Source organism: Salmo salar, chromosome 15, assembly GCF_965601325.2.
Source record: "Salmo salar chromosome 15, fSalSal1, whole genome shotgun sequence".
NCBI classification, from domain to species: Eukaryota; Metazoa; Chordata; class Actinopteri; order Salmoniformes; family Salmonidae; genus Salmo; species Salmo salar.
The window spans coordinates 43,656,152-43,682,188 of record NC_138305.1 but is presented as its reverse complement, the minus strand read 5'-3'; the positions used below and the strand labels follow the sequence as shown (position 1 = coordinate 43,682,188).

General features: G+C 42.6%; 1 protein-coding gene across 1 annotated transcript in view; it reads left to right on the top strand.

Moving 5' to 3' along the window:
* LOC106571404 (exostosin-1) overlaps nucleotides 1-26,037 on the top strand; it is a 299,296-nt gene that overhangs the window by 212,421 nt on the left and 60,838 nt on the right. The window contains exon 3 of the mRNA XM_014144454.3: nucleotides 15,400-15,493. Within this exon, the coding sequence (XP_013999929.1) occupies nucleotides 15,400-15,493 (94 nt within the window). The remainder of the gene's footprint in view (nucleotides 1-15,399; nucleotides 15,494-26,037) is intronic.

The window sequence follows — 26,037 nt, the reverse complement described above, 5'->3', positions numbered from 1 at the left end:
AAGCTTGGCCCGGTATAGAGGTCCTGAATGGCAGGAAGCTTGTCCCCGGTGATTTACTGGGCCGTTCGCACTACCCTCTGTAGTGCCTTGCGGTCGGAGGCTGAGCAGTTGCCATACCAGGCAGTGATGCAACCAGTCAGGATGCTCTCGATGGTGCAGCTGTAGAACCTTTTGAGGATCTAAGGACTCATGACAAATATTTTCAGTCTCCTGAGGGGGAATAGCTTTTGTCGTGCCCTCTTCATGACTGTCTTGGTGTGCTTGGACCATGTTAGTTTGTTGGTGATGTGGACACCAAGGAACTTGAAGCTCTCAACCTGCTCCACTGCAACCCCGTCGATGAGAATTGGGGTGTGCTCTGTCCTCTTTTTCCTGTAGTCCACAATCATCTCCTTTGTCTTGATCACATTGAGGGAGAGGTTGTTGTCCTGGCATCACACGGCTAGGTCTCTGACCTCCTCCCTATAGGCTGTCTCGTCGTTGTCGGTGATCAGGCCTACCGCTGTTGTGTCATCGGCAAACTTAATGATGGTGTTGGAGTCGTGCCTGGCTGTGCAGTCATGAGTGAACAGGGAGTACAGGAGGGGCCTGAGCACGCACACCTGAGGGGCCCCTGTGTTGAGGATTAGTGTGGTGGATGTGTTGTTACCTACCCTTACCACCTGGGGGCGGCCCGTTAGGAAGTCCAGGATCCAGTTGCAGAGGGAGGTGTTTAGTCCCAGGGTCCTTAGCTTATTGATGAGTTTTGAAGGCACTGTGGCGTTGAACGCTGAGCTGTAGTCAATGAATAGCGTTTTCACATAGGTGTTCCTTTTGTCCAGGTGGGAAAGGGCAGTGTGGAGTGCAATAGAGATTTAGTAATCTGTGGATCTGTTGGGGCAGTATGTGAATTGGAGTGGGTCTAGGGTTTCTGGGATGATGGTGAATATCCCATAATGACAGTGAAAATACTTTCTTTTTTTAAAGGAACATTTATTGAAAATGAAATACAAAACTATCTAATTTACATAAGTATTCACACCCCTGAGTCAATACTTTGTAGAAGCACCTTTGGCAGCAATTACAGCTGGGAGTTTTTCTGGGTAAGTGTCTAAGAGCTTTGCACACCTGGATAAAATTCTTCAAGCTCTGTCAAGTTGGTTGTTGATCATTGCTAGACAGCCATTTTCAAGCCAATTTAAGTTTAAGTTGAAACTGTAACTAAGACACTCAGGAGCATTCAATGTCGTTTTGGTAACCAACTCCAGTGTATATTTGGCCTTGTGTTTTAGAATATTGTCCTGCTGAAAGGTGAATTGATCCATCCTCAGTTTTTTTCCTAACACAGCCATTAAACTCTGTAACTGTTTTAAAGTCACCATTGGCCTCATGGCGAAATCCATGAGCGGTTTCCTTCCTCTCCGGCTACTGACTTAGGAAGGACGCCTGTATATAGCCTTGTTATTGTTATGTACATTTTATTAGATTTTTTTTTACTACAGTTTATTTAGTAAATATTTGATTAACTCTATTTCTTGAACTGCATTGTTGGTTAAGGGCTTGTAAGTAAGCATTTCACGGTAAGGTATACATACATCTGTTGTATTCGGCGCATGTGACAAATACGAGTTGATTTGTATCTTTGTAGTGACTGGATGTATTCATACACTATCCAAAGTGTACTTAATAACTTCACCATGATCAAAGGGATATTCAATGTCTGCTTTTTTATTTTTACCCATGTACCAATAGGCGCCGTTCTTTGCAAGGCATTGGAAAACCTCCCTGGTCTTTGTGGTTGAATCATCTGTTTGAAATTCACTGCTCAACTGAGGGACCACCTTACATATAATTGTATGTGTGGGGTACAGAGATGAGGTAGTCATTCAAAAATCATGTTAAACAGTATTATTGCACACAGAGTCCATGCAACTTGTTGTGTTAAGCAAATGTGTACTCCTGAACTTATATAGGCTTGCCATAACAAAGGGGTTGGATACTTATTGACTCAAGACATTTCATCTTTTCATTTTTAATTCATTTGTAAACATCTAAAAACATAATTCTACTTTGACATTATGGGATAGTGTGGGTATTATGGGCTAGTGACACATCTCAATTTAATCCATTTTAAATTCAGGCTTTAACACAACAAAATGTGCAAAAAGTCTAGGGATGTGAAAACTTTCTGAAGGCACTGTACTCTACATCCACACATTCTCTATCATGGTTTTACTCCATTTTCATTAGGTTGCTGTGATTCAGCAAAACAATCTAAAGGCACCTCAATAATAGGACCCAGAAGTAATCAAAAAGTTTGTGTTGCTTTTTGTCTTATCAACAGGCTTTGAGAACTCCAAAGTTTTTCTTTTGTTTTACTATTTCATTTGACTATTTCAAGGTTAATTTTTCTGATGTTTATTCTTCAGAACAAAGGTTGTTTCTTACACAAGGGCATCTGTGAATGTTTTTGTGCTCTGTAATTAATTAATGGTTAGGTACAAGGTGAGCTACGCTATATACATAAACCAATTACACAAAGGGTTATTTGTCTGTGTACGTTTCAAAGCATTTAATTTATTTTGTTTTCAGTATGGTATATAGGGTAATTATCTATGTTATAATTACTGTTCATAACAATACATGTGATATTGTGGTGATTTATGTTGTGTGTTTATGGACATAGTGGGTATGTTTGGCAATACAGATGTAGGATTGTAATTTGATCACCCTGTTGCAGGATAACTTTTCTGCAATGCAGGATATGTAAAGCTTGATTATTTGAGGTTCTAAAAGGCTTCTGAAGTTTGTAATTTCCACTGACATTTCAGACTTGATTTTCCCTTACAAAAAAATGTATCAACCCCTACAGAAATGTATATTAATTATAATCCACATAATTATTCACATTTCTTGTTGATGCATGATTATTTTCCTGCTGTAGCAAACTGACTCAAATGAAGACCTACATTTGTAGTAAAAGCTTCATTGTAAGGTTTATAAGGATTTATACAAAGGGTGGGTCTAATTCTGAATGCTGATTTGGTTAAAACCACATTCCAGCTGGTGTCTATTCCACAAATTACCACCGGCTAAATCTATGACGTTGAAATTCCTATTTACTCTGTTCCATCTGACTGCACAATCCACTGTCTCATCTGCCCAGCCAAGCAATATAAACTTGATCTCTACTATAAAAAACATCTGGACATTATCTCACATTTCTTTTAGACTAACATTTCGTTTTCAACAGCAGAGATTTGTACAAACCTTGCTGTCTGTCTCGCCGACGTTTGCAACTGTTTCAATATTCAAATTCGATCTCCAGCTGTCCCATAGTAATGAATGTGTCGGGTCGAGACAGACAGGCAGGCAGCGTTTCTCAGCCAGTCGAAATCATGAATCAGCTGGCATCATTTTTATGGATAGAGTCTCATTAGCTCATTGTTATGGATGTATCCAAATAAATGTCACTATAAAACAGCTTAAACAAATGCAAATGCAGATACTTTGAAGTTATTCTGGCTGCATTTTTTTGACGTGACTGTAAGTTAGCCGTAATTTGCTAGCTAGCAAGCAAGGGATAAAAACGTTGCCAGCCAGTATGGCAATGGAACATTTAGAACAAACAACTGGGTCGTGTCCATAGATACAGAACAAAAAGACTGAACGACTGGGTCACATCGCTAGCAACCGAACCGATAGAACGAACGACGAACCTCCTTGGTTAGCAACCCTAGATTTGTGTCGGGACTATATCTTGTGGAAGGATGAAATAGTATTAATAAATTCATAAAATGAAGTTTTTAATGAAAATATGTCAATCATAATTTTTTTGGCCGGGCCTCGACTTCATCTCGGGCATAACAACACCTGTGCCAATATATCCTCCAAACACCAGCTTCTCGGGCATTATCACTTAAACAACACGCCAATAATTGTTTAGTACTACGGTTCACATTTGTGAATCAACATCTGTTTCTAAAGCATTTTCAAAGCTTTTGTGCCACATTCAAAGTTTTCTATTTTTCTGAATCTCTCAAACAAAAATGGTAGACTATATGAAACGGTTGCACAATGCGAGGCATCAACCTCAATGCAAATTGTGATGTCACCTCTTTTCCAGAAGCCTTTGTAAATGTCCTGTGAATTGGTAGTATAATACCTTATCTGGCAGGAGCAATCCGAGCAAATAGTCATTTTCCTTCTCTCTCAGAATGTCTGTTTTCCAGTGACTGCATTGAGCATGTTGGAGGGTTTTTTCCTATTGTTTTGAACGCTTGTGAGAAAGAATATCGGGAAAAGTTGTGAGCCTCGAGCACAAAAGTTGGTACCCCTGCCATGCTGTGTAAACCTTCATTGTGACATTTTAGTGTTCACTTGAATGTGTGGTTTATAGTCATCTGAATATGGAGCAGTGTGTCTCACCTGCAGGGCTTTAGTTTTGCACATTGTGTTGGTTCTTGGACTGCCAGACAGCTCTCTAGTAATTTAATGTAACTGCCTTCCCTCTCCAATAAGCACCGGAGCGCATCCCTACTGAAGCCTTTCAGCTATTTGGCCTGGGGCTTTTTTACCTTTTCTTAAAGGGAAGGTTTGTTGGTTATATTTGATCTCACAGATGCCAAGGTCAGGTGTGGCTCTGTGTAAATCTACATATCTCTGTTTACAAGAGTTGTACAATGTCCTTCTTGTTCAGTAGGTCAACCATTTCCTGTAGAATTCCAATCTCAACATCAATCTATTAAATTCTGCTATCTATGTTTTACACAACTCAATGAGTAGAATAATTCCTTACGTGGATTATACTGTATTTAGCTGTTTGTTGCTGCATTTTTTGTCATTACTGTAGATCAGGGCTCTCAACCAATGTTCCTGGAGAGCTACCTTCCTGCAGGTTTTCCCTCCAACCCCAGTTGTAACTAACCTGATTCATCTTTCAACCAGCTAATTGTTAGAATCAGATGTGCTAGATTAGGGTTGGAGGTAGCTCTCCAAGCGCAGTGTTGGAAAGCCCTGCTGTAGATTGATATGATAGTGTAAGAATATGTCGAAGATAAATACACAACGCAGAGACAGAGGAGAGAGAATCACTGGAGAGAACCACAGGAGAGAATCACTGAGAGAGCATCACTGATGACAGGGGAGAATGACAATCTACCTCCCTGTATGATTTGTCTTCTTCGAAATAAACCTATTTTCCTCTTCCCGATTTGCTTTGGGGTTTGTGTTATTGAAGATTAACAATGGTATGTTGGTATTAGTATGAGTGTGTTTATCGTATACAGTAGATAAGCTCCTAAGGTTCAACCTCAATGTAAATATGCAGTTTGAAAATGCACTTACAGTGCTGAATATGATCCTGTGTTGGCTTGCTAACTCTCCTATGGGTCCGTCTTGTAATGCATGAAGCATATGGATTATATTGATGCCAGCTGATTGTTTCCATTGTGTTACAGCACCCCATCATGGCCCATCATCAATATTTCCTGTGGCTCCCCATCGATTATTTGATTAATTTCTTCTGCATGTCTTCTCTCCCAGTAATCTCTTGGATTTATTCACCTGACATCTCCCAGTTTCCTCTGCACAGGAAAGGAGGTCGGCCTCAAATAATGATTAAATAATTAGATTAAAAAATGTGGGCTTTAAACAGGATTAGAGATGAGTAGAGCGAGAGCAATGAGGACAAGATGAGAGGGTCAAAGCAAATAAAGGAAGATATCCCTCGCTCTTTTTTCCTTTTCTTCCTCTGTCTCTGAGCGTCTAATTCAGGCATATATCAGATTTGTCATTTGAAATGGGAAAATGGGTACTGAGTAAAGACTAGCTCACAAAAAAAGTACTTCAGAAACAGTGGCGGTCGGTGCCGTTTAAGATTCTATTACAGCATATTGGATTACTGTCATTCATATTCCATTCACCCAGCTCAATGTAACATTGATAGGTTTAGGCTTCTACATGATACTAAAATTTGCACTATACCATCATGGGTTTGCTACAACCTAGCCTACAAATGAAAGTTTATAATGTGCACAGGTCGAAAGACAAATTGGAGTAATCAAGGTGACAGACAGTGACACATTCAATGCTGCTTTGCACACTCTTGCTGCATCTAGCTGATCTAGGGTGTAATCATTAGTCCAAAACGGAACATTTTGGAACTAAAACGAGTTTCTATTGGACAAATTCAAATCAAATCAAGCTTTATTTATATTCCATTTCAGACATGGAATACAACGCAATGTTCTTCACAGGGAAAAAAAACTTGAAAAAAAACAATGAAAATAAATAAAACATTTAAATAGTTACTACACAACAAAAATAAGAGTATAAAAACAAGAATGACAAACTGAACAACTAAAAAGCACCCTGAGGAAAAGCAAAGCTAAAAAGGTGTTTTAAGATCTCTTTTAAATATGTTTCGGTCCCCCTCAGGTTCTCTGGCAGGCTATTCCAGAGGCTGTGGGCATAATAACTAAAGGCTGCCTCTTCATGCCTCTTGGTCCTAGGCTTTGGGATAGTTAAAAGGCCAGTGCCAGAGGACCTGAGGGACCTACTGGGTACATAACTTAAAAGCATGTCTGACATGTATTGGGGTGCACAATCGTGGATTGATTTAAAAACCAATATAATAATCTTAAAATGTATTCTAAAGCTCACAGGCAGCCATTTAAATTTAAATCACTTTGTCAGTACCCGTGTTGCAGCATTCTGTATGTTTTGCAGTTGACCAATGGCTTTCTTGGGTAGACCAGACAGTAGAGCATTACAGTAGTCAAGGCTGCTTGTAATAAAAGCATGGATGAGTCTCTCTGTATCAGCCTGAGAGAGAAACAGCAGCACCTTGGTAATGTTCCTCAGGTAGTAAAAAGCTATTTGCTAATGTGTGATTCTAAATTGGGTTCAGAATCTAAAATAACACCTAGGTTTTTTACCTGGTGTTTTATCTTTATTGCACATGAATTTAAATGTGCAGCCAGATTCTCTCTCTGTACTTTGGCTCCAACAATAAGTACCTCGGTCTTGACATGATTTAGCTGGAGGAAGTTGTGAGCCATCCAAGTATTTAAATCACTAATACATTATAATCATTTATCAGTGGAGCTAAAATACTGTGGATTGTCTGCGTAGCAATGAAAATCAATTCTGTGCTTTCTGATAACGCTGCCAAGGGGTAACATTCAGTGCATTCTGAAAGTATTCTGACTTCTTTACTTTTTCTACATTTTGTTACGTTACAGACTTATTCTAAAATGGATTAAAATATAATTTTTTCTCATCAATCTACACATAATATCCCATAATGACAAAGCAAAAACATATTTTTTTCTTTTGCAAATGTATTAAAAACAGATACCTTTCTATGACCCTTTGCTATGAGACTCGAAATTGAGCTCAGGTGCATCCTGTTTCCATTGATCATCCTTGAGATGTTTCTACAACTTGATTTCCCACTGAAATTCACTGAGTTGGATGGTCCTCCCCTTCCTCCTCTGAGGAGCCTCCACTGTTCAGAAAGTGAAAAGAAATGTTTAATGATCTTATCGTTGTGTTTACAGAAGCTACACAGGTTTGAGTGTACTTGTGATCTAGATATTTGTTCTCAGCATTTTGTTAATTAAATAATGTAACATTTATTATATTGCAATATCATCTATGTGGAATTAATGTCTTCAGAATTCTCCTCTTTCCTGATCTGAACTACCAAAGTGACACCAGTATGTTTGAGGATGAATGACTCTTCATAAAGATGGATGGCTGGTTTCTCTGGTTGACATTGGTGGAATTAATAGGGATGGGAGTGAGTACTTGAGTACTCGAATGGATGTAAAAACACGATCTTTAACCAGACTAGAGATACACTTTTTTTATACTGCAAAACTATTTGGTGGAATGTGCTTTGTGGCTGCCCGAACATGCAAGTCACATGTTGTCCATTTGTTCATGTGCATTTGCACAATGAAAAAGAAACCAAGCCAAGCATCAGTTTTTCTCCCTAAATAAATGTTCCCCTCCGTGTCTTCCTCACTCAATTGCGCTGTGACCACTCCCTCTATACACGCATGCTCAGTGCGCTGCATAAAAGCTCCCATTAGGCCTACAGAAATAAAGGCCTGTAATTTTATTTTTTATAATCTAAGTGATGGGATACACAAGCTACATACCTTGTCAAATGACAACAGTTTTATTGTAACGGCCGTCATATGAAGTGGACCAAGGCGCAGCGGGTTGAGTGCTCATTTAAAACTTTTATTGAACACTAAATAAACAAAACAAGAAACCGAACGAACAGTAATGCAGGCTAAACACAGCAGTGCAAAAACAACTTCCCACAAATTCCATGACAAAAACACCCCTCTTAAATAAGACCTTCAATTAGAAGCAATGAAGAGCAGCTGCTTCCAATTGAAGGTCAACCCCATCAACTAAACATAGAAATCGAAAGACTAGACTAGATCATAGAAATATACTAACATAACATTAACCAAAACCCCAGAACACTCTAAACAAACACCCCTCTACATAACCACATATCCCAACAAACCCCGAACCACATAAAACAAACACCCCCTGCCACGTCCTGACCAAACTACAATAACAAATAAACCCTTTACTGGTCAGAACGTGACATTTATCACAGAGCTTTTTATCACAGAGCTTTGCACACCTGGATTGTACAATATTTGCCTTTTATTTTTTTATTCAAGCTCTGTCAAGTTAGTTGTTGATTTTTTCTAGATAGCCATTTTCAAGTCTTGCCATAGATTTTCAAGCAGATTTAAGTCAAAACTGTAATTAGGCCACTCAGGAACATTCAACGTCATCTTTGTTAGCAACTCCAGTGTAGAGTTGGCCTTGTGATTTAGGTTATTGTCCTGCTGAAAGTTGAATTCATCTCCCAGTGTCTGTTGGAAAGCAGACTGAACCAAGTTTTCTTATAGGATTTTGCCTGTGCTTATTTTTATCCTAAAAAACTCCCCAGTCCTTGCCGGTACCCATAACATGATGGAGCCACCACCATGCTTGAAAATAATGTGGTTCTCAGTGATGTGCTTCTACACCTGCATTGCTTGCTGTTTGGGGTTTTAGGCTGGGTTTCTGTACAGCACTTTGAGATATCAGCTGATCTAAGAAGGGCTATATAAATACATTTGATTTGATGATGTATTGGATTTGCCCCAAACATAACGCTTTGTATTCAGGACAAAGAGTTTATTTGACAATTTTATTTTTTACGTCTACTAATCTGTGCCTTGGAAAACCTCCCTGGTCTTTGTGGTTAAATCTGTGCTTGAAATGAATTACTCGATTGACGGACCTTACAGATAATTGTGTGTGTGTGTGTGGTACAGAGAGGGGGTAGTCATTAAAAAATCATGTTAACCACTATTATTGAACACTGAATGAGTCCAAGCAATTTATTATGTGATTGTCACGTCCTGACCAGTAAAAGGGGTTATTTGTCATTATAGTTGGTCAGGGCGTGGCAGGGGGGTGTTTGTTTTGTGGGTTTGGGTATTGTGGGTTTAGGTTCTACTTTTCTTATTTCTATGTTTAAATCTAGCTTTTCTATGTCTAGGTGAGTTTTGGCAATGACCTCCAATTAGAGGCAGCTGGTTGTTGTTGTCTCTAATTGGAGGCCATATTTAGTTGTGTTTGTTTTCACTTGTGGGTGTGGGTGGTTGTTTCTAGTATAGTCTGTGCACATTACTGGACTGTTTTTGTTGTTTGTTTATTTTGATTAAGTGTTTTCTTTAATAAAATAAGAAGATGAGCACTTTACCCGCTGCGTTTTGGTCCCCCTTCAACGACGCTTGTGACAGAACCACCCACCAAAGAAGGACCAAGCAGCGGAGGAAGGAGCAGCAGGAGAGCTATTTGGAGTCATGGACATGGGAGGAGATCCTCGATGGTAAAGGACCATGGAGGCAGGCTGGGGAGTACCAGCGCCCGAAGGAGGAGCTGGAGGAAGCTAAGAGGGTACGACGGAGGTATGAGGCATTATATCCTCCATTTCAGGAGGTGAGGAGGCAGCCCCAAAAAATTTTTTGGGGGGGGGCATACGGGGAGTTGGGCTAAGTCAGGGGGGAGCCCTGACCTAACTTCCCGGGTGTACAGGAGAGCAAAAAGGAGCCAGTCAAGGAATCAAGCGAGGAGCTTGACTCGAGATTCCGGAGAGAGGTACTGGCGGAAAGGGCACGAAGGAGCACCTGTGCTTACTATGGGGAGTGACGGATCAAGCAAGCACCATGTTATGCGGAGATACGCACGGTATCGCCAGTGCGCAGCTACAGCCCGGTGCGCTTGGTGAATGCTTCTCACAGGTGTCATGCTAGAGCCAGCATCGAGCCAGAACCGGTGATGCAAGTTGCAAGCATCAGACCGCCGGTGAGGGTTCATGGCCCAGTGTATCCTGTTCCTGCTCCTCGTACTCTTCCTCCAGTGCGTCAGCCCAGTCCAATACGTCCTGTTCCTGCTCTCCGCACTAGCCCTGTGGTGCGTGTTACTGTTCTGGCGCCTCCAAAGCCAGCCGCACGCATCAGGCCTCCAGTGCGTCTGCCCAGTCCGGTACGTCCTGTTCCTGCTCCTCGCACTAGCCCTGTGGTGCGTGTTACTGTTCTGGTGCCTCCAAAGCCAGCCCCACGCATCAGGCCTCCAGTGCGCCTGCCCAGCCCAGTACATCCTGCTCCTCGCACTAGCCCTGTGGTGCGGGTTACTAGTCTGGTGCCTCCTAAGCCAGCCCCACGCATCAGGCCTCCAGTGCGCAGTTCCCCGTCCAGAGCTTCCGGCGACAGTTCCCCGTCCAGAGCTTCCGGCGACAGTTCCCCGTCCAGTGCTTCCGGCGACAGCCTACAGTCCGGAACCGACAGAGACGGCCTACAGTCCGGAACCGACAGACGCTCCCCAGCCCGGAGTCTCCAGCGACGCTCCCCAGCCCGGAGGCTCCAGCGACGCTCATCAGCCAGGAGGCTCCAGTGACGCTCCCCAGCCTAGAGTCTACGGAACGGGAGCTACGCCCAGAGCCACCTCCGTAGTGGGAGGATTGGGAGGGGGGGGGGGTGTAGCACAGGGACCGTTGTTGACGATGGCCACCCTCCCTTCCCTCTCTTTAAGTTTGGGCTAGTTTTGTGGGGTTTTTGTTTAAGGTGCATTCGGCGTCTGCACCTTTGGGGGGGGGGGGGGTACTGTCATGTCCTGACCAGTAAAAAGGGTTATTTGTCATTATAGTTAGTCAGGGCGTGACAGGGGGGGTGTTTGTTTTGTGGGTTTAGGTTCTAGTTTTCTTATTTCTATGTTTAAATCTAGCTTTTCTATGTCTAGGTGAGTTTTGGCAATGACCTCCAATTAGAGGCAGCTGGTTGTTGTTGTCTCTAATTGGAGGCCATATTTAGTTGTTTGTTTTCACTTGTTGGTGGTTGTTTCTAGTATAGTCTGTGCACCTTTCTGGACTGTTTTTGTTGTTTGTTTATTTTGATTAAGTGTTTTCTTTAATAAAATAAGAAGATGAGCACTTTACCCGCTGCGTTTTGGTCCCCCTTCAACGACGCTTGTGACAGTGATTTGTTAAGCACATTTTTACTCCTGAACTTGACCAAGAAATGTTTGCTTTTTATTTCATTTGTTTTAAAAAATCCACTTTGACATTATGGAGTATTGTGTGTAGGCGGGAGAGAGAGATCTGCTAATATGTTCTCTATGCACACTGCACAGATTGTTAGTTTGGTTTCACAGACACTGCTGAAGTCAGATTTCATAATTATTCAGTACAGTTTAAATACAAGTGTGATGCTTGTATCTTCGAAGTGTCTGCCACTAATTTATTTCTTTACTGCTGCTGTCCCAGTGTAATTGGATTTAGCCATTTGCAGGGACTATCAACTTGACAGTGCTTATTGATTCCCCACTGGATTGTATTTGACATGTCAAGGTGAGAGCTCAAACTACAGTAAAGGTCGAAGCCTGATTTATTTAAACCATATAATCCCATAATTTGGGTCGGCACAATTACCATATAACCGTGTATTGGACGGTTAAGGATGAAGACCATCATGAAAATAAAATAACTGTTGAATGAACAGCTGACTGAAGACGGGACGGCCGGGCATTCATGCTGTTGAGTCAATTTCTGCGGCAACATGGACTCAACAACGTGATGAAACTTTATTGGTCGTTGCTGGAATAAGCAAGGTGTCAGTAGCAAATGAGCACACACAGAAAGGTGCAAGCAAAGTGCAGCAGCAGAACTCATAGAAATAACATTTATAGAACTGGCTTGGAACCTCTAACACTGGCAATTTGACTGGTAAACTCATGGGTACACTCACAATGGCTGCCTGGTATTGTGATGCACTAATTTTCATGGTAATGTTAGCTGATGTGTTATGTTAGCTGATGTTAGCTGATGTGGCTCATGCAATGGAATGTTGAATCTACAAATCACAGCACATCTTGATGGGTACACTTCCTGCTTTGCTCCTATGGGTACACTCGCAATGGCCACCAGTCCACCCATTATGCCATGGTCAGTGCTATCCGGAATCCTTGGGACATCCCTACCCTAACCTTCAAGGGATACTTCAGGATTTTGGCAATGAGGCCCTTTATCTACTTCCCCAAAGTCAGATGAACTTGTGGATACCATTTTTGGGTGTGTTCGTAAATTGACTCTGGGCTCTCCTCTCCTCAGGGTGTTTGAAGGATGGCTGGAGACAGAGACAGGGTTTCTAACAAAACATCACTGTGAGAGGGAGAACAACAGTCATTGATGTCATATACAGTTGGAAGTCGGAAGTTTACATACACCTTAGCCAAATACATTTAAACTCAATTCCTGACATTTAATACCAAGTAAAAATGTCCTGTCTTAGGTCAGTTAGGAGCACCACTTTATTTTAAGAATGTGAAATGTCAGAATAATAGTAGAGAGAATGATTTATTTCAGCTTTTATTCCTTTCATCACATTCCCAGTGGGTCAGAAGTTTACATACACTCAATTAGTATTTGGTAGCATTGCCTTTAAATTGTTTAACTTGGGTAAAACGTTTCAGGTAGACATCCACAAGCTTCACACAATAAGTTGGTTGAATTTTGGCCCATTCCTCCTGATAGAGCTGGTGTAACTGAGTCAGGTTTGTAGGCCTCCATGCTCACATACACTTTTGCTGTTAGGCCCACACATTTTCTCTAGGATTGAGGTTAGGGCTTTGTGATGGCCACTCCAATACCTATACTTTGTTGTCCTTAAGCCATTTTGCTTAACTTTGGAAGTATGCCTGGGGTCATTGTCCATTTGGAAGATCCATTTGTGACCAATATATCCACATAATTTTCCTACCTCATGATACCATCTATTTTGTGAAGTGCACCAGTCCCTCCTGCAGCAAAGCACCCCCACAACATGATGCTGCCACCCCCATGCTTCACGGTTGGGATAGTGTTCTTCGGCTTGCAAGCCTCCCCCTTTTTCCTCCAAACATAACAACGGTCATTTTGGCCAAACAGTTCTATTTTTGTTTCATCAGACCAGAGGACATTTCTCCAAAAAGTACGATCTGGCTTTTTTATTGTGGTTTTGGAGCAGTGGCTTCTTCCTTGCTGAGCTGCCTTTTAGGTTATGTCGATATAGGACTTGTTTTACTGTGGATATAGTTACTTTTGTACTTGTTTCCTCCAGCATCTTCACAAGGTCCTTTGCTGTTGTTCTGGGATTGATTTGCACTTTTCGCACCAAAATATGTTCATCTCTAGGAGACAGAAAGCGTCTCCTTCCTGAGCGGTATGATGGCTGTGTGGTCCCATGGTGTTTATACTTGCGTACAATTGTTTGTACAGATGAACTGGTACCTTCAGATGTTTGGAAATTGCTCCCAAGGAGGTCTTGGCTGATTTCTTTTGATTTTCCCATGATGTCAAGCAAAGAGGCACTGAGTTTGAAGGTAGGCCTTGAAATGCATCCACAGGTACACCTCCAATTGACTCAAATTATGCCAATTAGCCTATCAGAAGCTTCTAAAGCCACAGCATCATTTTCTGGATTTTTCCAAACTGATTAAAGGCACAGTCAACTTATTGTATGTAAACTTCTGATCCACTGGAATTGTTACGCAGTGAGTTATAAGTTAAATAATCTGTCTGGAAACAATTGTTTGAAAAATGACTTGTGTCATGCACAAAGTAGATGTCCTAACCGACTTGCCAAAACTATGCTTTGTTAACAAGAAATTTGTGGAGTGGTTGAAAACAAGTTTTAATGATTCCAACCTAAGTGTATGTAAACTTCCAACTTCAACTATACATACAGTTCTGTAAAATACTGCTATGTTTATATATGACAATTGCATACCGTCACACTGGATGGAACATATTAATTTATAGTCTCATTACCAAAATGATCAACCACAGCCATGATTCCAGGTTAGCCAGTTGATCACAAATTTGGGAGACAGCCTGATCTCTGAGAGTTGTCCATCTTGAAAATGCCCCTGTCTTGTTTAATAACAAAGAAAGTGTAATGTATGTTTCCATTCAAATGTCATGAATCATCCTTAGCCTCCCTTAAGAATTCGCTGCCTGATATTTTTCATACGATATGGGTTATGTGGATCATAGACGGCATTGGTTATAGATCGCGGGGCTTCATTGGCAGCGACAGGCTGGTGTGTTTTGTGATTGATTTATGTAGCTTAAAAGCTCTCCTGTTATTTCATCTGATTTACTGTCAGATAAAACAGCTGCTCCTCATCCTTATTGGATGGGCCTTGGGATGAGACGCCGGTTTGGAACAGGGCCATAAATTACCCCTCTCTCTCTATTGGCCTGCAGTGAGGGGAGAGTAGAAAGGATGTGCTGCCTGCTATAGGGATGGGATGAGGAATCCTGGGCTTGTATCACTGGGAAAGACAGAGGTGCTTTTGGAGATCAATCTCAAAAAGTCTCCCTTTGTAATACACTAGTTGTGTAACATTGATCATACTCTAGGCCAGAGTGGAGGACCTTATTCTAGTCTAAAAGCTTTCTTTGTGTATAATGACATTCTTGAAACATGACAAGTGCTTTGAAGTTTGTCTAATTTCTCTGAAGAATGTGAAGGAGTTGGAGAGTGTGTTTGTCATGTTCCCACATCTATTTCACCTACTAAAATATGTATTTGTTTGAGCTTATGTCTTTGTTTGTGATTGAGTGAGACAATTGACACAAGTTTTAATGCTGTAATTGTTGTTTGCATGTGTTTAATCTAAGGACACATTTACTTTAAACTACCCTCTGTCAGCTCATAGACATTCTCTCTTTCCTCTATTCTTTTTCTCTCTACTCTCTCATTTTTGTCATTTGAACCTCAAAGGAGTCCATCTTGACATTTTAGCGTGCGTGATGTCTCCATGAGTCTGACAAAGTCGGTTTCTGTCTGTCTCCAGGTTCGACTACCAGGAGCTGCTTCATAACTCCAGCTTCTGCCTGGTGCCCCGCGGTCGCAGGCTGGGCTCCTTTCGCTTTCTCGAGGCCCTCCAGGTACGTGGTTTGAAGTTTCCCCAACAAAAAACCTGTCCCTCCGAGGCTCCTTGCGTCTCCAAGTGGTTCCCTTGGAAATGGGGGCTAGTCGTCGGCATGGCAGCCTGGGTTGGAGCATGTGAGTTGTGCAGGCCCTGCAGTCTGCCAGGCCTGATGCTTGGGTTATTGGTATTGACAACCTGTCATCTTTTCAGAAACAGCTGCAGAAGAGTTCTGTACTATAGATACAGAAGAGACCTATTTTTATCTCAACACCTCCCACTTTCATTAACACCTGATCTCCTCCTCTCAGGCATGTTTATTTGGACTGACAGTAGCATCCCACTGAGCCTCTATAGAAGTATCTTAGAATTGTTTATTACTTGGAACCATCCCATTGTAGATGTACATGTGTCTCTATATCGACAGAGGAAGTTATTATGGACATTCTGAATCAATGTAGTGTGGTATCACTTCCAGATACACTGAGGCCTGCATGGCTAAAAGTAAAGAATGAAGGAAGTAGCCTAGTGATTTCTACCCTACTCTGTACAAATCAAATCAATCAATCAAATGTATTTATAAAGCCCTTCTTACATCAGCTGATGTCACAAAGTGCTGTACAGAAACCCAGCCTAAAACCCCAAACAGCAAGCAATGCAGGTGTAGAAGCACAGTGGCTAGGAAAAACTCACTAGAAAGGCCAGAACCTAGGAAGAAACCTAGAGAGGAACCAGGCTATGAGAGGTGGCCAGTCCTCTTCTGGCTGTGCCGGGTGGAGATTATAACAGAACATGGCCAAGATGTTCAAATGTTCATAGATGACCAGCAGGGTCAAATAATAATAATCACAGTGGTTGTCGAGGGTGCAACAGGTCAGCACATCAGGAGTAAATGTCAGTTGGCTTTTCAAAGCTGATCATTCAGAGTACCTCTACCGTTCCTGCTGTCTCTAGAGAGTTGAAAACAGCAGGTCTGGGACAGGTAGCACGTCCGGTGAACAGGTCAGGGTTCCATAGCCGCAGGCAGAACTGTTGAAACTGGAGCAGCAGCACAGCCAGGTGGACTGGGGACCGCAAGGAGTCATCAGGCCAGGTAGTCCTGAGGCATGGTCCTAGGGCTCAGGTCCTACGAGAGAGAGAAAGAAAGAAAGAGAGAGAAAGAAAGAGAGAGAATTAGAGAGAGCATACTTAAATTCACACAGGACGCCGGATAAGACAGGAGAAATACTCCAGATATAACAGACTGACCCTAGCCCCCCGACACATAAACTACTGCAGCATAAATACTGGCGGCTGAGACAGGAGGGGTCGGGAGACAGTGTGGCCCTGTCCGACAATACCCCCGGACAGGGCCAAACAGCAGGATATAACCCCACCCACTTTGCCAAAGCACAGCCCCCACACCACTAGAGGGATACCTTCAACCACCAACTCACCATCCTGAGACAAGGCCGAGTATAGCCCACAAAGATCTCTGCCACGGCACAACCCAAGAGGGGGCACCAACCCGGACAGGAAGATCACGTCAGTGACTCAACCCACTCAAGTGACGCACCCCTCCTAGGGATGGCATGGAACAGCACCAGTAAGCCAGTGACTTAGCCCCTATAATAGGGTTAGAGGCAGAGAATCCCAGTGGAGAGAGGGGAACCAGCCAGGCAGAGATAGCAAGGGAGGTTCGTTGCTCCAGTGCCTTTCCGTTCACCTTCACACTCCTGGGGCAGACTACACTCAATCATAGGACCTACTGAAGAGATGAGTCTTCAATAAAGACTTAAAGGTTGAGACCGAGTCTGCGTCTCTCACATGGGTAGGCAGACCATTCCATAGAAATTGAGCTCTGTAGCCTCTAGCTGTTTGCTTAGAAATTCTAGGGATGGTAAGGATGCCTGCATCTTGTGACCGTAGCGTACGTGTAGGTATGTATGGCAGGACCAAATCGGAAAGATAGGTAGGAGCAAGCCCATGTAATGTTTTGTAGGTTAGCAGTAAAATCTTAAAATCAGCCCTTGCCTTAACAGGAAGCCAGTGTAGAGAGGCTAGCACTGGAGTAATATGATACCATTTTTGGGTTCTAGTCAAGATTCTAGCAGCCGTGTTTAGCACTAACTGAAGTTTATTTAGTGTTTTATCCGGGTAGACAGAAAGTAGAGCATTGCAGTAGTCTAACCTAGAAGTGAGAAAAGCATGGATACATTTTTCTGCATAATTTTTGGACAGAAAGTTTATGATTTTTGCAATGTTACGTAGATGGAAAAAAGCTGTCCTTGAAACAGCCTTGATATGTTTGTCAAAACAGAGATCAGGGTCCAGAGTAACGACGAGGTCCTTCACAGTTTTATTTGAGACGACTGTACAACCATCTAGATTAATTGTCAGATTCAACAGAAGACATCTTTGTTTCTTGGGACCTAGAAAAAGCATCTCTGTTTTGTCCGAGTTTAAAAGTAGAACATTTGCTGCCATCCACTTCCTTATGTTGGAAACACAGGCTTCCAGGGAGGGCAATTTTGGGGCTTCACCATGTTTCATCGAAATGTACAACTGTGTGTCATCCGCATAGCAGTGAAAGTTAACATTATGTTTCCAAATGACATCACCAAGAGGTAAAATATATAGTGAAAATAATAGTGGTCCTAAATAGGAAGCCTTGAGGAACACCGAAATTTAGAATTGATTTGTCTGAGGACAAACATTCACAGAGACAAACTGATATCTTTCCGACAGATAAGATCTAAACCAGGCCAGAACTTGTCCGTGTAGACCAATTTCGGTTTCCAATGTCTCGAAAAGAATGTGGTGATCGATGGTATCAAAACCAGCAGGTCTAGGAGCACGAGGACAGATGCAGAGCCTCGGTCTGACGCCATTAAAATGTCATTTACCACCTTCACAAGTGCAGTCTCAGTGCTATGATGGGGTCTAAAACCAGACTGAAGCGTTTCGTATACATTGTTTGTCTTCAGGAAGGGAGTGAGTTGCTGCGCAACAGCTTTTACATTTTCTTTTGAGAGGAATGGGAGATTCGATATAGGCCGATAGTTTTTTTATATTTTCTGGGTCAAGGTTTGACTTTTTCAAGAGAGGATTTATTACTGCCACTTTTAGTGAGTTTGGTACGCATCCGGTGGATTATGTTCAACCTAGGAGGGCCAAGCACATTAGTATAGTTGAAATAGGGTCCAGTATGCAGCTTGAATGTTTAGAGGCCATGATTATTTTCATCAATGTGTCAAGAGATAAAGTACTAAATAACTTTAGTGTCTCCCTTGATCCTAGATCCTGGCAGAGTTGTGCAGACTCAGGACAACTAAGCTTTGGAGGAATACGCAGATTTAAAGAGGAGTCCATAAAATGATCATGATTTTTTCCTCAGAGGTTCTCTCTTGGGGAATGCTGCTTTTTAGTTAGCTTTGCAACAGTATCAAAAATGAATTTTGGATTGTTCTTATTTTCCTCAGTTAATCTGTCTGGGGTATGTGGGACGCTAGCGTCCCACCGGCGGGACACACTACCAACAGCCAGTGAAATAGCAGGGCTCCAAGTTCAAAACAACAAAAATCTCATAATTCAAATTTCTCAAACATAAATGATGAACCTCTCGTTAATCCAACCACATTGTCTGATTTCAAAAAGGCTTTACGGCAAAGGCATAGCATTAGATTATGTTAGGACAGCACCTTGACAAGAAAAACCACACAGCCATTTTCCAAGCAAGGAGAGGCGTCACAAAAACCAGAAATACACGTAAAATGAATCACTAACCTTTGATGATCTTCATCAGATGGCACTCATAGGACTTCATGTTACACAATACATGTATGTTTTGCTCGATAAAGTTCATATTTATATCCCAAAAAAACATTTTACATTGGCGTGTAATGTTCAGAAATGTTTAGCCTCCCAAAACGTCCGGTGAATGAGCACATCAATTTACAAAAATATTCATCATAAACGTTGATAAAATGTTAAACTGTTATTCAAAGAATTATAGATACACTTCTCCTTAATGCAACCGCTGTGTCAGATTTCAAAAAAAACTTTACAGCGAAGCACACTTTGCAATAATCTGAGTACAGCGTTCAGACACGAAACCAAACCCGCCATTTTGTGGAGTCAACAAAACTCAGAAATAATATTATAAATATTCACTTACCTTTGATGATCTTCATCGTAATGCACTCCCAGGAATCCCAGTTCCCCAATAAATGTTCATTTGTTTCGATAAAGTCCATATATGTCCAAATACCTCCTTTTTGTTTGCACGTTCGGTCGAGTACTCCAAATGCGCTGTGCTCGCGCATTAAGTTCAAAAGTCGAAAAGTCAAAAAAGTTATATTACAGTTCGTAGAAACATGTCAAACGATGTATAGAATCAATCTTTAGGATGTTTTTATCATAAATCTTCCATAATATTCCAACCGGACAAGACCTTTGTCTTCAAAAAAGGAAAGGAACACAGCTAACTCTCATGTGAGCGCGCGCCACTGAGCTCATGTCATTTTCTCACTCATCTACTTCCAGGAGCTCTTATTCTCTCCCTATTCACAGTAGAAGCATTAAACAACGTTCTAAAGACTGTGACATCTAGTGGAAGCCTTAGGAAGTGCAAAATGAACCCTAAGTCACTGTATACTGTATAGGCAATCACTTGAAAAACTACAAACCTCAGATTTCCACACTTCCTGGTTGGTTTTTTCTCAGGTTTTTGCCTGCCACATGAGTTCTGTTATACTCACAGACATCATTCAAACAGTTTTAGAAACTTCAGAGTGTTTTCCATCCAAATCCACTAATAATATGCATATCCTACCTTCTGAGCCTGAGTAGCGGGCAGTTTACTACAGGCACGCCTTTCATCCGTACGTCAAAATACTGCCCCGTTACCCTAGAGAAGTTAAGTTGGAAAAATAGGATGATCGAGCAGCAGTGAGGGCTCTTCGATACTGCACGGTACTGTCTTTCCAAGCTAGTCGGAAGACTTCCAGTTTGGTGGAGCACCATTTCCATTCCAATTTTCTGGAAGCTTGCTTCAGAGCTCGGGTATTTTCTGTATGCCAGGGAGCTAGTGTGTTATGACAAATGTTTTTTGTTTTTAGGGGTGCGACTGCATCTAGGGTATTACGCAAGGTTAAATTGAGTTCCTCAGTTAGGTAGTTAACTTTTTTTGTACTCTGACGTCCTTGGGTAGGTGGAGGGAGTCTGGAAGGGCATCTAGGAATCTTTGGGTTGTCCGAGAATTTATAGCACGACTTTTGATGATCCTGAGCAGATTATTTGTTGCGATTGCAAACGTAATAAAATGGTGGTCTGATAGTCCAGGATTATGAGGAAAAACATTTAAGATCCACAACATTTCTTCCACGGGACAAAACTAGGTCCAGAGTATGACTGTGGCAGTGAGTAGGTCCGGAGACATTTTGGACAAAACCCACTGAGTCGATGATGGCCCTGAAAGCCTTTTGGAGTGGGTCTGTGGACTTCTCCTTGTGAATATTAAAGTCACCAAAAATTGGAATATTATCTGCCATGACTACAAGGTCCGATAGGAATTTAGGGAACTCAGTGAGGAACGCTGTATATGGCCCAGGAGGACTGTAAACAGTAGCTATAAAAAGTGATTGAGTAGGCTGGATAGATTTCATGACTAGAAGCTATTTTTTTTAATTGAAATGTGCTATCGTAAATGTTAGCAACACCTCCACCTTTGCGGGATGCGCGGTGGATATGGTCACTAGTGTAACCAGGAGGAGAGGCCTCATTTAACACAGTAAATTCTAAATTCATCTGGCTTAAGCCATCTTTCAGTCTGGCCAATCACATCAAGGTTATGATCAGTGATTAGATCATTGACTATAACTGCCTTGGAATTGAGGGATCTAACATTAAAGTAGCCCTATTTTGAGATGTGAGGAATCACAATCTCTTTCAATAATGTCAGGAATGGAGGACGTCTTTATTCCTGTGAGATTGCTAAGGTGAACACCGCCATGTTGAGTTTTACCCAACCTAGGTTGAGGCACAGACACGGTCTCATTGGGGATAGCTAAGCTAACTACAATGACTGTGCTAGTGGCAGACTCCACTAAGCTGGCAGGCTGGCTAACAGGGGAGTTAGAGGAGTTAGGGGAGTTAGAGCCCTGTCTATGTTCATAGATAAGATGAGAGGACCCCTCCAGCTAGGATGGAGTCCGTCACTCCTCAACAGGTCAGGCTTGGTCCTGTTTGTGGGTGAGTCCCAGAAAGAGGCCTCGGTCTTTTGGGAGGGGCAGAAAACAGTTTTCAACCAGCGATTGAGTTGTGAGACTGCTGTAGAGCTCATCACTCCTCCTAACTGGGAGGGGGCCAGAGACAATTACTCGATGCCGACTCATCTTTCTAGCTGATTTACACGCTGAAGCCATGTTGCGCTTGGTGACCTCTGACTGTTTCATCCTAACATTGTTGGTGCCGACGTGGATAACAATATCCCTATACTCTCTACACTCGCCAGTTATAGCTTTAGCCAGCACCATCTTCAGATTAGCCTTAACATCGGTAGCCCTGCCCCCTGGTAAAAAGTGTATGATCGCTGGATGATTCGTTTTAAGTCTAATACTGCGGGTAATGGAGTCGCCAATGACTAGGGTTTTCAATTTGTCAGAGCTAATGGTGGGAGGCTTCGGGGTCTCAGAACCCGTAACGGGAGGAGTAGAGACCAGAAAAGGCTCGGCCTCCGACTCCGACTCGCTTAATGGGGAGAACCGGTTGAAAGTTTGTCGGCTGAATGAGCGACATCGGTTGAGCATTCCTACAGCATTTCCTTCCAGAAGCCATGAGAAGGTTGTCCAGCTGCGGGGACTGTGCGAGGGGATTTATACTACTATCTGCACTGACTGGTGGCACAGACACTGTTTCATCCTTTCCTACACTTAAATTACCCTTGCCTAACGATTGCATCTGAAGCTGGGCTTGCAGCACAGCTATCATCGCCATAAGGCGATCATTCTCCTGTATATTATGAGTACTGCGATTGCAATTAGAAGGCATCATGTTAATGTTACTACTTAACTTCGGCTGGTGGAGGTCCTGACGAACCACATCCAGATAAAGCGTCCGGAGTGAAAAAGTTGACTGAAAAAAGTCGAGCGAGGGAACAACTAAAAATATCAACGGTAATTAAAAAGTAAAAACCGTAAAGTTGGCAGGTAGCAAAGTAAGGTTAGCAACAAAACGCACAACAGCACGAAAACAAGTCTACAAGTTGTGTCAAATCAAACTTTATTTGTCACATGCGCAAGTGTAGACCTTACTGTGAAATGCTTACTTACAAACCCTTAACTCTTCTTGAACTGCACTGTTGGTTAAGAAAATATTTACCAAATAAACTAAAGTTAAAAAAATATATAATAAAAAGTAACACGATAACGAGGCTATATACAGGGGGTACCAGTACCGAGTCAGTGTGTGGGGGTACAGGGTAGTTGAGGTCATTTGTACATGTAGGTAGGGGTGAAGTGACTATGCATAGATAATAAACAGTGAGTAGCAGCAGTGCACAAAACAAATGGGGAGGGGGGGGATCAATGCAATCATTTGATTAATTGTTCAGCAGTCTTATGGCTTTGGGGAAGAAGCTGTTAAGGAGCCTTTTGATCCTAGACTTGGCGCTCCGGTACCGCTTCCCGTGCGGTAATAGAGAAAACAGTATATGACAATTTTATGGGCTTTCCTATTATATAGGTCCTGGATGGCAGGAAGCTTGGCCCCAGTGAAGTACTGGGCCGTACGCACTACCTTCTGTAGCGCCTTACGGTCAGATGCCGAGCAGTTTCCATACCAGGTGGTGATGCCACTGGTCAGGATGCTCTCAATGGTGCAGTTGTAGAACTTTTTTAGGATCTGGGGACCCATGCCAAATCTTTTCAGTCTCCTTAGGGGAAAAGGTTTTGTCGTGCCCTCTTCACGACTGTCTTGGTGTGTTTGAACCATGATAGATCATTGGTGATGTGGACACCAAGGAACTTGAAACTCTCGACCCTCTCCACTACAGCCCTGGGCCTGTTCGGCCTACCTTTTCCTGTAGTCCACGATCAGCTCCTTTGTTTTGCTCACATTGAGGGAGAGGTTGTCCTGGCACCACACTGCCAGTTCTCTGACCACCTCCCTATAGGCTGTCTCATCGTTGTCAGTGATCAGGCCTGCCACAGTTGTGTCATCAGCAAACTTAATGATAGTGTTTGAATCGTGTTTGGCCACGCAGTTGTGAGTGAACAGGGAATACAGGAGGGGACTAAGTACACACCCCTGAGGGGTCCTAGTGTTGAGGATCAGTGTGTCAGACGTGTTGTTGCCTACCCTTACCACCTGGGGGCGGCCCGTCAGGAAGTCCAGGATCCAGTTGCAGAGGGAGGTTTTTAGTCCCAGGGTCCTTAGCTTAGTGATGAGCTTCGTGGGCACTATGGTGTTGAACGCTGAGCTGTAGTCAATGAACAGCATTCTCACATAGGTGTTCTTTTTGTCCTGGTTGGAAAGGGCAGTGTGGCGTGCGATTGAGATTGCGTCATCTGTGGATCTGTTGGGGCGGAATGTGAATTGGAGTGGGTCTAGGGTGTCCGGGAGGATGCTGTTGATGTTAGCCATGACCAGCCTTTCAAAGCACTTCATGGCTCCCGACGTGAGTGCTATGGGGCGGTAATCATTTAGGCAGGTTACCTTCGCTTCCTTGGGCACAGGGACTATGGTGGTCTGCTTGTAGGTATTACAGACTCAGTCAGAGAGAGGTTGAAAATGTCAGTGAAGACACTTGCCAGTTGGTTCACGCATTCTTTGAGTACACGTCCTGGTAATCCATCTGGCCCCGCGGCTTTGTGAATGTTGACCTGTTTAAAGGTCTTGCTCACATTGGCTACCGAGAGCATTATCACACAGTCATCCAGAATCTGACCACTTCCGTATTGAGCGAGTCACTGGTACTTCCTGCTTTAGTTTTTGCTTGCAAGCAGGAATCAGGAGGATAGAATTATGGTCAGATTTGTGAGCTTTGTATGCATCTCTGTGTGTGGAGTAAAGGTGGTCTAGAGTTTTTTTTCCTCTGGTTGCACGTGACATGCTGGTAAAAATTTGGTAAAACTGATTTAAGTTTGCCTGCATTGAAGTCCCCGGCCACTAAGAGCGCTGCTTCTGGATGAGCATTTTCTTGTTTGCTTATGGCCTTATAGAGTTGGTTGAGTGCGGTCTTAGTATTGGTCTGTGGTGGTAAATAGACGGCTACGAATAATATAGATGAGAACTCTCTTGGTAGATAGTGTGATCTACAGCTTATCATATGGTACTCTACCTCAGGCGAGCAATACCTCAAGATTTCTTTATTATTAGACATTGCGCACCAGCTGTTATTGACAAAAAGACAAACTCAAGCTTCTTCCAGTTCGTGGTGAGTAATCGCTGTTCTGATATCCAGAAGTTATTTTTCGGTCACAAGAGACGGAAGCAGCAACATTATGTACAAAATAAGTAAAACAATAAGTTACAAACAAAGCACCAAAAAAAAAAAATAGCACAATTGGTCAGGAGTATGTAAAACGTCATCCATCCTCTTCGGCGCCATCTTACAATCTTACAGGCGGTCAGTGCAGCAGTTAGGCAGACACTGTAGCTAACAATTCAAGTGTGTGAATAATCATCTCACAGAGTACCGACTGAAAGCTAGCTGGAATTACGGCCCCAAATGGTGCGTTCTTTGCTACCTTTTAAGTGTGAGACAGTTCCATTCCGCACCCAGATTTCAGATGGGACACTTTGAAAAAGGAACATCAAAAAGCTTTTAGACATGACACAGATTGAGCTTTGATATTGTGAGGCAGTCCTCTCCCATTTGTCCTCTTTATCCATCAGTGAGGCTCAAACAAGGGCTGTTATGCAGATGGATGGAAGGAGAAGACTGGGGCTGGTGTGGCAGCAGACAATGATTTGTTTCCCTACAACAGCAGAGGGGAGGGAGGAGAAGGAAAGGAGAAGAGGGGAGAGGAAAGAAGGGGAGGAGATGAGGGGGGAGGAGAGGAAAGAAGAGGGAGAGGAGAGGGAGATGAGATGAGAGGGAAAGGCGAGGAGAGTGATGATGCCACGACACTGAGCCAGGCCATGCAAATCACTAAAGAGCAGAGGGGATTTAAACAGACAGACAGGCCACCACCAATCCTGGACTTGGCATTTTTCACAAAGCCCCCATAAGCCCCAAATGAGTGTCAACTTTTAATGATGGAGATCCAAGTTTCCCTTGAAATGTAAACATGGGTTCATGGTGCTGTACAGTTCAGTATGCTGCCTTGGTTTTTATTATTTTAGTCTGCATGTATGATTGTTGACTACAAAACACATCAAATTAGATCCCTCTAAATGCAGTGCCACTGTATATAAATTAAAAGGGATTCTGATGAAGTAGGCAATGTTAATTTATCCGTAAGTGCTAATGTACATAGTTAAACAAATGTTATTCTCCCTAAAAATGGTTGCCACTTTGGTTTTCTCACCTCTGAGCATCCATTAAAAGTAAATCCTTTGCAAACTTACCTTGATAGAGAA